Genomic DNA, 11,199 nt, shown 5'->3' on the forward strand with positions numbered 1-11,199 from the left:
GAGGATCCCCTGAGCAGAGCCCTTACCCTAGCTTCCAAGCAAGCTGATATATGTGGAAAAAGAATTTCATTGTACTGTACATGTATATATGACAAATAAAAGCATATTTCTTAGACTTTCCAGCACATATACTGACCACATCTTAACATCTTACGTGTGTACCTCAACTACCTGTGCCTTTGATGAGATGAGCTAGAGATGCTCACGTGCAGAAGTCTATTACACTAGCTTACTGCAGGCCTGGGGGAGGCACTCTACAGAAATATTGGTCATATCTGAGGGCAAAAGGCCAGATAGGGTATCTTTTTCATATACATTATATGGACAAAAGTATTGGGAACCATCCCTCTGATTATTGAATTCATGTGTTTCAGCCACAACAGTTGGTAACAGGTGTAATAAATTAGTTATACACCGATGAGGCATAACATTAATATTGTGTTGGTCCCCCTTTTGCAGCCCCATACGCAACAAACTGCGATACACTGTCTGATACACTTTCTATCAGAACCAGCATTAACTTCTTCAGCTATTTGAGCTACAGTAGCTCGTCTGTTGGTTCGGACCACCCCGGCCAGCCTTCACTCCCCTCGTGCATCAATGAGCCTTGGCCGCCCATGACCCTGTCGCCGGTTTACCACTGTTCCTTGCTTTGACCACATTTGATAGATACTGACCACTGCAAGAGCTGCAGTTTTGGAGATGCTCTGACCCAGTCGTCTAGCCATCACAATTTAGCCCTTGTCAAACTCGCTCAAATCCTTACACTTGCCCATTTTTCCTGCTTCTAACACAACAACTTTGAGGATAAAATGTTCACTTGCTGCCTAATATATCCCACCTACTAACAGGTTGTGATGAAGAGATAATCAGTGTTGTTCACTTCACCTGTTGGTGGTCATAATGTTATACCTGATCGGTGTATAAAGTAAAATATATGCATCCAAGTGTGCAGCAACAGTTTAGAGAAAGCCCTTTCATGTTCCAGCATGACTTTGCCCCTGTTCACAAAGCAAGGTCTGTCCTGTGGCCTGCACAGAACTCTGAACACAGCCCCATAAACTGGAACATCAATTGAGGCTTTCTCAATGAACATCAGCCATACACAAGCTTGTTTGAAGTATGTCTGTAGAAATGTGTGCCCATATATTTTAAAGTCTTGTGAGAAGTCCTGTCATTATAGCTGAAAACATCACATAGAGGTACCATTTGGTTTTAAAATAGTATATACAACAAGTTCAGGGTCATGTGTCCAAATACTTTTGGTCATATAGTGTAAGTGTTGGAAAAAATACTTTAGTCTAGTGTGTTTCATCATGTGTTTTACAGCTCTATGTAGGAATCTGCCACTGGCTGGTAAAAAGAAGACCCCAATAGCTTCACATCAGAAAGGGCTGAGGGCTAGTCTGCAGTCCAAATTGGCCAGCATGGAAGTCATTCATGTCCGAACATGTATTTTACAGGGCTGCCTTGCCTTGTACCAAGAATGTGTGCCGTGTTTTGTAATTTGAATTGGCTTACCAGTTAAATTTTGTAAGCTAGTTGATTGAGTACCCAGGAGTGGAATGGGTATTTTCATAAGGGATATGGTTGCTGGATAACTCTTATAATTAACTGAATAATTACTTACAAAATATGCTTTCACTTAAGCGTCTTTGTCCTTTTGTTTTGTTTACTGAGTTAAATAATTTACTAGGACAAATGCAATACCAATGACTATTGAAAAGAGGGCAATCACTTTTCTTGCCATCTTTCAGTTGACACTGAGGTGTGTCAAAAGTTGTGGTAATAGCATTTGACTGGGAAGCACAGATTAATTTGACTGGTCGACGCCTTCGCAGGTAACCCGAGCAGCATTTGGTTTGGCCACCAGTTCCCAAATTTGAATAAGTCTAGCCAAAAGGTGTACACTGGATTTAAATCATGGTGGGGGTTTACAACAGCTGGACCACATGTGTATTATACGTGGTGCCCTGTACCACACTGATCTAACGCTCTGTTCTTTTTGTGTCGGGAACAGTCGGAGGAGGAGGAGATGGAGTTGGTGAGTTGGATCGTTTTGTCTGGATGATAGGAAGGTTTTAATAAGCACAGCTTTACATGACTAACTAACATGAGTTCACATGCTTGAGCCGGATGCTAGCAGAGGCTGGCTGAGCTAAGCTTTGGATGTGTTCACAAGTTTACACAGAGTGTGCTGTGTACAGGAAGTCCGGTTTGAGCGTGGTTTCTTCCACTCACCATGCATGTGTTTTTTTTTTAAGGTGGTCAGGCCACTGCCTGAAAGTACCACTGCCTGTCTCAGTTCCTATAAAGTGTGCACATGGTTGTTTTTTGCTTGTGTGTGTGTGTGTGTGTGTGTGGGTTGGTGTTGGTGCGGTCACACACTCAAATCTCTCATCACTCAAATAAATCTAATAAAACACCTTCATTAATAATAATGTTAGTATTTACATGAATCGGCCAGCTTTTGTTCTCTGTAGACTTTTCCTCCTTTTGTAGCGGGTGAAGTCTGGTTACATTATTTGAGATTATGTCACACTGAGATAGACTCAAAGCCAGAATGATGTCATGCTGTATAACTCAAGTTTGAAGCCGACCACGGTGAGAAACTAAATGGTTAGGCTGTGGTTTTCCCCCAAGATTAAATAAGAGAACATTATTAACTAATGTCACTAGTTCTGCTTGAGATGCCTCTAGATTTTTCACAGGCATAAAAAGTTTTATCATAATTCTTGTATGGATGTGTGTTCTTCATTAAAAAGTTTAATAGGAATATGTTTGAAATGTTTGTATTAATGGTATTTTACCACAGTTTAAATCTAAAACCTATATTATCCTCCTAGCAAAAAAAGTTCACTCAAAGGCTGGAGAAAAAGGGATAAAATGCATAAACAAAAAAAGAAAAAAGTTGTCCATTATAAATTGCAAAGGTTTATTTTATGTAGAAACAATCAAATATAATAATTATCATAATAATAACAACAACATAGAAAATGTAAATAGTTGGGAATTTTATCAGTACAACAAATAAAACTGTAGTTTGTAGATTTTGGCTACTGACTATGTGCTTATTTATGATAATAATAATATGATAAAAAGTGATTATCAAATGAAATTGTAACACCCAAGGGCGCTGTCCAATAAAAGTAAAGAAAAATCTAAGTAAAAATAAAAAGAATAATACATAAGAATAAATCTAAAGACATGGAAACTTTGCTGAAGCTGCTCAGGTGGCGCAGCGGTAAAAACACACGCTGCACACTGTTTTTCATTACAGATAAAGTCTCATAAATAAGGTAAATCTAATGTGTTAGAATATGATTGTTCAGGTTTTTTTCATTAAGGGTTAAGAATTAATGTAGTACACATAAGATAAGATTCCTTTATTGATCTTCATGGGGGAAATTCGAGTGTTACAGCAGCTCCAGTACAGTGTAAGTACAGTAAATAGAATATAATACAATAAAATAAAAATAAGAAAATTATAAAGTTGGCAGGTTCAATGTTTTGATGTACTGAATTTGTATTTCAGTGCATCGTCTCTAAAATTGGTGGTCTAGCTGCTAGCAAAGAGATTGTTGCAGTGCCATGCGATGAGAGAAGTGCAAGTGGAGTCGAAATATTCCTTAGAATAGATTCAGCAGACCCAGTATGGAAATAATGGTGGGGAAAATCAAATCAACCGGTCCCTTTTTCTTTGACACCATAGCTTTTTGGTCATATGGACCACAACTTTAATTAATCCTAAAATACAAAATGCAGAAAGCATAAACTGAACGTATGTTGTAAAGTGAAGGTAGCTGTGTGTGTGTGTGTGTGTGTATGTGTGTGCGTGTGTGTTTATGGTGCACACTGCACGAACACTTGCTGGAAGTGATGGAATGCTTGCATTGCATGCTTGTCACCACACTATAATGTATTCACAACAAGTCACTGCATTACCTTAAACACTCTCTGGACCTTGTTTTGTTTTGACACTGTAAGAAGTACCTGAGGGTATTTTAGAGTAATAAAGGGTTGGTTTTAAATGAATCAACTCAGTTTTTACTTTCAATGTAAAGTTTCTCTCAGAAAAATGCTTTATCATAGAATAAGATTAAGTTTGTAGATGTGCTATTGCATAGACTGTATGATATACAGTAGATGTTGGGCCAGGACTAACATTCTTAGGATTGGATTCTTCACTATTGTACCACTTTCAGAAACATTAACACATCTTTATTATGATATTATGATCTGAATGGAGTTGCAATTGTGGTGGATTAATGGAACAAAATGCATGTAACTTTATTGTTGTTGAATGTTATAGTAGTTAATATTTAATTGCTTCCACTGCTTTGAATCACATTAAGAAGTGTAAACAATTTTACAAGATCTGTCAGGTTGGATTTTATGCACTTTCTTTATCCTTAGTTTGTAACCAAAACTGATGCCAGAATCAATTGAAATATTACTTAATTCTGTTTAAATTTCCCACTAATAAGCTTTAGTCTACACACCAATGGTAAATTGTCAAATTTCTTTATAAATAAAAAAAAGAGTAATAATCTGACCAAGATAAATCATTTAAGATAATAATTTCTGCAATTCAGTTGAAAAAAAATAGGGGTTTTTATGGGTAAAATCATTTAGGGGAAAAAAATTAAACTAAAACAATGTGGTTTCAGAAGTGTGCACACTGTCTATAGTTAGGTATGTTGCTATCTTCCAAATTAACCAATCAGTAAAACCTGCGATCAATTAATGTGACTCTGATTAACACCATATAAAGTTCAGCTGTATTAGTAGGATGTTCCTGACATTTACTTAGTTGCATTTTACAGAAAAATTCATGATCCACAAAGAGCTTAAACAGTATGAAAGAGATCTCATTGTTGAAAGGTATCAGTCAGTATATTGGTGCAAAAAAAACTTCCAAGGCATTTCATACATCATGGAACACAGTGAAGACAGTCATCAGGAATTGGATAAAAAATAACCCAACAGTGACAAGTCTTTTTAAGCCATAAATTACCAAAAAAAAAAAAAAAAAATGCACATCACCAAATGAACACTATATCCACAGTGAAGCATGGTGGTGGCAGCATGTTTCACTGCTTTAATGCTGTGTTTCCTCAACTGAAACTAAAGCGTTTGTCAAGGTAGATGGAACTATGAACAGTTCCAAATATAAGTCAATTCTGGCACATAACCTTCAGGCATCTGCTAAAAAGCTGAAGATGAAAAGGATTGTCATCTTTCAGCACAACAACAACAACCCGAAGCATACCTCCAAATCCACTAAAAGAGTGGCTTTATCAGAAGAGGATTAGAGTTTTGAAATGGCTCAGTCCAGACCTGAATCCAGTTGGAAATCGGTGGGGTGACCTGAACAGAAGTGTGCACAGGTGGTGCCCTCACAATCTTAAAGATTTGGAGCGCTCTTTGCAAGGAAGAGAGGGCAAAGATTGCCAAGTCAACATATGCCATGCTGATAGACTGCAGATAGAATCTTAATTTATCCCCAGACATTTTAGTTTGTTTTTCAGTTGTACAGATCATAGGTCACATTTAAGGTAAAAAAAAAAAAAAAAGTTACTCTCCTCAACACATAACCATGAGTTAGTTGATCATACCAATCTAAAACCATGGACATAAATATAGTGTTGGCCACCACTTTGTGGATGTCACAGCCTACCCTGTTCTGAGAAGGCCTTCCACAACATTTTAAAGAGCCCATGAAGTAGAAGCATCTTAAGGTCAGGCATTTGAAAAAATTGTTCTGATTTCTTCTTAAAGTGTTCAGTAGGGTTGTGGTCAGGGCTTAATGCAAGCCACCAAAGTTCTATCATTACAAACTCATCAACACATGTCTATTGACCTTGCTTTATGCACAGCAGCTAGATCAAACTGGAGCAGGAATGGGCCTTTTTCAAACTATTGCCACAAGGTTTAAAGCATAAAAGACATTGTCAATGATTTTTATACACCAGTTAGCAAGAAGTGTGGCTGAAACACCAGAAATCAATAATAATTAAAAGGGGTATCTACATACTTCTGGCCATATAGTGTGTGTGTGTGTGTCCACTTCATATGCCAAGTTTTAAAAATGACACTAACTCACAGAACTTCAGGTAGCACTTGTACTAAATACTACTGTATGTCCTTGAACAAAACTGTATCTAGCTGCTCCTGTGTCACCACGCAAACAGGACAGGATGAAAATCTTTATTAGCAATATAATATTTAGAATATTGTGCGTAGTGAAAAAGACAGCCTGTTCCAATCATTTTTTGTAATTGAATAACATCCTGCAGCGAAATTTAACAGAACAAAGACAAAAAAAATCATAGAAAAAAAGCCTTTACGTGAATGTAAATAAAAAAACTGATTGATTTAATGGATGAAACAATGATTTAGTGGATGAAAGTGCAAAACATATACAATAATGCATGACTGGAGCAGGTAGAAATTACACTCTAGCATATTTGCAGACTGTGGTGAATTTGTAGTGTGTACCAAACATAGTACATACCAATTAAACAGGCTTGTGTTGTAATAAAAGTACATTATACAATATGACATAACCCAGCTGGAATCAAACTTCTAATTTGCACCAATTCGACGTCTTCTTGTCTTTTTAAAGCAAACCAGATGGTAAACCATGTTGTTCACGAAAGCGCGGTATTCATTATTTGTGATAAAGCTACAGCGCCTCACCGTGGTGAAAAAAATATCATACAAGATTTTCAAAAGTGTGTTAAAAATACAGTTTGTGATTGTAATCTGGAGGTGTAGCGCGTCTTTAACTTCATGTTTTTAATCAATTATAAAAACTATAAATCATATTTATTTTATTTTTGAAAAGCTGGTTGGTTTAGTTCAATATTTTAAAGTTTTAAAAAGCTAATAAGGACTTTGCTTCTGTAGCCCACAGAAAAGTAAACAATCACTGTTCAGCTGTATATGGTGCACATGTCAGCTTTGAATATTCAATTAAAACAAACTAAATAGCCGCTCAGGTGGCACAGTGGTAAAAACACACGCTGCAACCAGTTGTTCAGATGGGCGGGACTAAGCCGGATATGGGTCTCTCTCTCCGTCAGAATGGTGCAATAACAACCTCTGCTGGCTGATTAGAGGTGCCTACACAGAGATGAGGAAAGAGTGCTTTTAGGGTGTGTCTCTCCGTACACAACGCTAGGTGGCACAACACTCGTCATTGTGTGGGTGATAAGATGCATTCGGCTTGCTGCCCACGTGTCGGAGGGGGCGTGGGTTAGCTTCGATCTCCTCGGTCAGAGCAGGGATCGGCATAGGCGCAGAGGAAGCATGATGCAATTGGGCAATTGGATGCGCTAAAGGGGGAGAAAAAGGGGAAGAAAATGCATTAAACAAAAAAAAAAATAGTGACAGCAGGTTGACACAGTGTTTTTACCGTTGAATTGTTGGTAATATTGTTCTTCACCAAAACTGCAGTGTTTCTGCTCGTACTGTATACTTTACTCAGTACAAGTACTTGATTTTGGTGTTGTGTATGCAGAACACCCAGAGAATAAGCAGCTCCCAAGGGAACCAGCTTCTTGCCACACCCGTGGTGTCTGTCACCACTCCAAGTCTACCACCACAAGGCCTCGTCTACTCCGGCATGCCAACCGCCTACAACAGTGGTGAGTACACGCACAAACACGCATACCTTTACCTGTAACAATTGGCTACTGAAACGTAAGGTGTATCCACATGTCTGCAAGAATGAAAATAGAACCCAAGTGCACATGTTTTAACCCAGGTAGTATAGTATTTTGAGTAAAAGCCACTGGGACAATCATAAATGGGACAATCATAAATAAAAAAGGTGGCCACATTAATAGAAACAAAGTAACAAATGAAAGACACACACATCTGCAGCCCTCAATGGAAAAAGTGGATAGAATAGGGATAGCACAGAACTGATAACTGGTGGTCACAATACGACAGGCTACTCCGGCCATCTGCATTAACTAAGTCCTTAGAAAAAGGTAAGATAGGGAATGACATCCCCACCCTACCAACTGGCACACCCTGCACATAACATGAATTTACGGGTAGGCTCCTCTCCGGAAAAGGGCTGTCATGCTGCCTCAGGGGCAATCTGCTCTACCAGGGCAGTTCCATCATGAGGCCCAACATTAACATCATAACCTGACACCTCAGTTCAACGTAGGGTAAATTTTAACCATAATTCAACTCTTCTGTGTCCAACAAATATTTATACACACATGCTACATATGCAAATGTCAAATACAGTAATAATAAAACAAAGTAAGTGTAGTGTAGTGCACACTCATACACCCCCGCACACCCCACATGTACTGTGAGGTGTGAAGGGGTACGAGGTGTGCTTCTCCGAAGTGCAGGCCCATGTGTGATGCATGTTCTTTTGGGATGCAGAGGTGTGTGTTGTTCTCATACGTGACCCATGCTGTGTTGTTGCAGAATATTCCCTAAGCAGCGCAGAGCTCTCCTCACTGCAAGGTTTCGGTTCTCCGGGGCTCTCACTGGGCTCCATGTCGGCATGGCAACAGCATCAACTGGGCCAGGCAGCTCTCAGCTCGCTGGTGTGAGTAACTCTGAAAAAGCTCACAACACACACACACACACACACACACAACAATATTTATTCACACCATTCGCTTTTGTTTAGATGCATTCTTTTACATACATTATTTATTAATGGGGCGGCACGGTGGCTCGGTGGGTAGCACTGTCACCTCACAGCAAGAAGGTCCCGGGTTCGATTCCCAGGTGAAGCGATCCGGGTCTTTTCTGTGTGGAGTTTGCTTGTTCTCCCCGTGTCTGCGTGGGTTTCCTCCTAAAGCTCCGGTTTCCTCCCACAGTCCAAAGACATGCAAGTGAGGTGAATTGGAGATACTAAATTGTCCATGACTCTGTTTGACACAGTTTTGAAAAACTTGAACTGATGAATCTTGTGTAACCAGTAACTACCTGTTCTGTCATGAATGTAACCAAAGTGTGTAAAACATGACGTTCAAATCCTAATAAATGGCCGCTCAGGTGGCACAGCGGTAAAATACGCTAAAACACCAGAGCTGGGATTTGGAATACATCGTATCGAATCTCAGCTCTGCCATCCGACTGGGCTGGGCGGCCACATGAACAACGATTGGCTGTTGTTCACAGGGTGGGTAAGTCGGGCCAGGGTTCCTCATAACTGGTGCAGTTACGACCTCTGCTGGCTGATTGATGGCGCCTGCACAGAGTTGGAAAATAATGCTGATCAGGGTGTGGCCCTCCATGCACAAGGCTGGTTCGCATATGAACTTGCTTTGTGCAGGTGAAAAGATGCAGTTGGTACTGATGACGTGTCGGAGGGGGCGTGTGTCAGTTGTGATGCTCCTTAGTCAGCAGTGGAGGGTTGTATCGGTGGAGGTGAAGCGTGACGCAATAAGGATAATTGGATATAACTAGATTAGGGGAGAAAATGATGCATAGTCCATCATTGGCTGTGCAATGAACATGACAAGAAACATGTTTGAACATGTTTGTTCTCCGGTTTCCTCCCACAGTCCAAAGACGTGCAAGTGAGGTGAATTGGAGATACAAAATTGTCCATGACTGTGTTTGATATTAAAGACTGGAACTGATGAATCTTGTGTAACCAGTAACTACCTGTCCTGTCATGAATGTAACTGTCATGTATTTATTAACGTTTCCCTTCTTTCTATCCTTAGGGGCAGCGGTCACTTACCTCAGGGCTCCAACCTGTCTATCAACACCAACCAGAACCTCAACATCAAATCAGAGCCCATTTCACCACCACGTGAACGCATCACCCCGTCTGGATTCTCCCACCAACAGCAGCAGCAGCTGCCTCCGTCCTCCAGCCGCCCCGACATGGGTCGCTCTCCCGTCGACAGCCTGAGCTCCTCATGTTCTTCGTACGACGGCAGCGACCGCGAAGATCATCGAGCCGAATTCCACTCCCCTATCCTAGGCCTAAGCCGTGCGCTCGCACCCGGAGCTGACGACCGTCACAGCCCGTCCGTCAAACGCATGCGCATGGACTCCTGGGTCACATAAAATGCTCCAGGAGGGCCGAGCAGGCCACAGGGGGTGAAAGATGTCGACAGGCCAGAGGCGGGGGGGTGGGATCGGGGTGGGGTGTCATAATTGCTATTATTATATTATTCTTATTTAACTTTGTTTTTGTCTGGAAAGGAGGTGGGCCTGACACAAGAAAATTTACAACAGCCTGACATATCAGAATTAAAGTTGGGTCATAATTTTATTTTATTATTATTATTGTTATTATTATTTAACTTTATTTTCATTTTGAAAGGTGGGTGCGCAGAAGGAAATTTACGCTGTCCTGACATATCAAAATGAAAGTGGTGCAAAAAAGCGGAGAGAAAAACCGATTTTGGACTGGTTCACTTACTAGAACAGGTGTTATCAGGTACTTGGGCAGTTTGTATGCAGGGTCAACTAGAGTCAACATTTTAAAGCAGCAGTACGTAAAGAGTAAACAAAAAAAAAATGTAGGTAATTTGTGCTGACAGTCACAATCATTTTCCCAGCTCGATCAGAGCATGTTTAGGCTCTCTGAAAGCTGCCTTCATTAATAATCCTATACAATGTGTATAGATACACTTAAAAACATGAATCAAGACCATACTGAAAATGTCTTTGGTATACATGATCACTTATGACCACATTAATTCAAGAGTTTATTCTTGGTCATTACATGAATATGTAGCAGAGGATTGTATCTGGATAAAGATTATATTATATACGTTAAAATGCAGATCAGGCGTCAAGGTGGCGCAGCGGGATAATCCGCTAGCACACCAGCACCGAGATTCTGAGCCCCCGGGTTTAAATCTCGGCTCTGCTACCAATCGTCTTGGCGTGGGGTTATCAACGCAGGATGCCTGTACATGAAGTGGAGGGGCGCAGAGATCGGGGCGTGGCTCTCCGTACGCGAAGTCAACCTCACACGCAAATCCATAGAAGTATGGGTGAATAAGAAGGGATTGGTAGACTGTGCACACGTCGGACGAAGTGTGTGTCAGGCGAATATACACCCTCCTTGGATGCTATTGGGGTCCCTAGCAGAGGATTGTATCTGGATAAATATTATATATGTTAAAATGCAGAGAAGGGGAAAATGCATAAAAAGAAAAAAAAAAAAGAGGTCAGTTCACAGATTTATTGAAA

The 11,199-nt window shown here is 40.3% G+C and overlaps 1 protein-coding gene across 8 annotated transcripts in view; it reads left to right on the top strand.

Moving 5' to 3' along the window:
• Nucleotides 1–10,119, top strand: part of mef2aa (myocyte enhancer factor 2aa) — a 197,161-nt gene extending 187,042 nt beyond the window's left edge. For 6 of the 8 annotated variants that reach the window (XM_063005291.1, XM_063005298.1, XM_063005293.1 and 3 more), the window contains 4 exons: nt 2,021–2,044; nt 7,526–7,652; nt 8,458–8,581; nt 9,714–10,119. In XM_063005291.1, coding sequence (XP_062861361.1) covers nt 2,021–2,044; nt 7,526–7,652; nt 8,458–8,581; nt 9,714–10,062 — 624 coding nt within the window. In that variant the 3' untranslated portion in view covers nt 10,063–10,119. The remainder of the gene's footprint in view (nt 1–2,020; nt 2,045–7,525; nt 7,653–8,457; nt 8,582–9,713) is intronic. The other 2 variants (XM_063005296.1, XM_063005299.1) reach the window with 1 other exon arrangement.
• The last annotated feature ends 1,080 nt before the right edge of the window (nt 10,120–11,199 follow it).

The sequence above is a fragment of the Trichomycterus rosablanca genome, chromosome 11 (assembly GCF_030014385.1).
Source record: "Trichomycterus rosablanca isolate fTriRos1 chromosome 11, fTriRos1.hap1, whole genome shotgun sequence".
Lineage (NCBI taxonomy): Eukaryota > Metazoa > Chordata > Actinopteri > Siluriformes > Trichomycteridae > Trichomycterus > Trichomycterus rosablanca.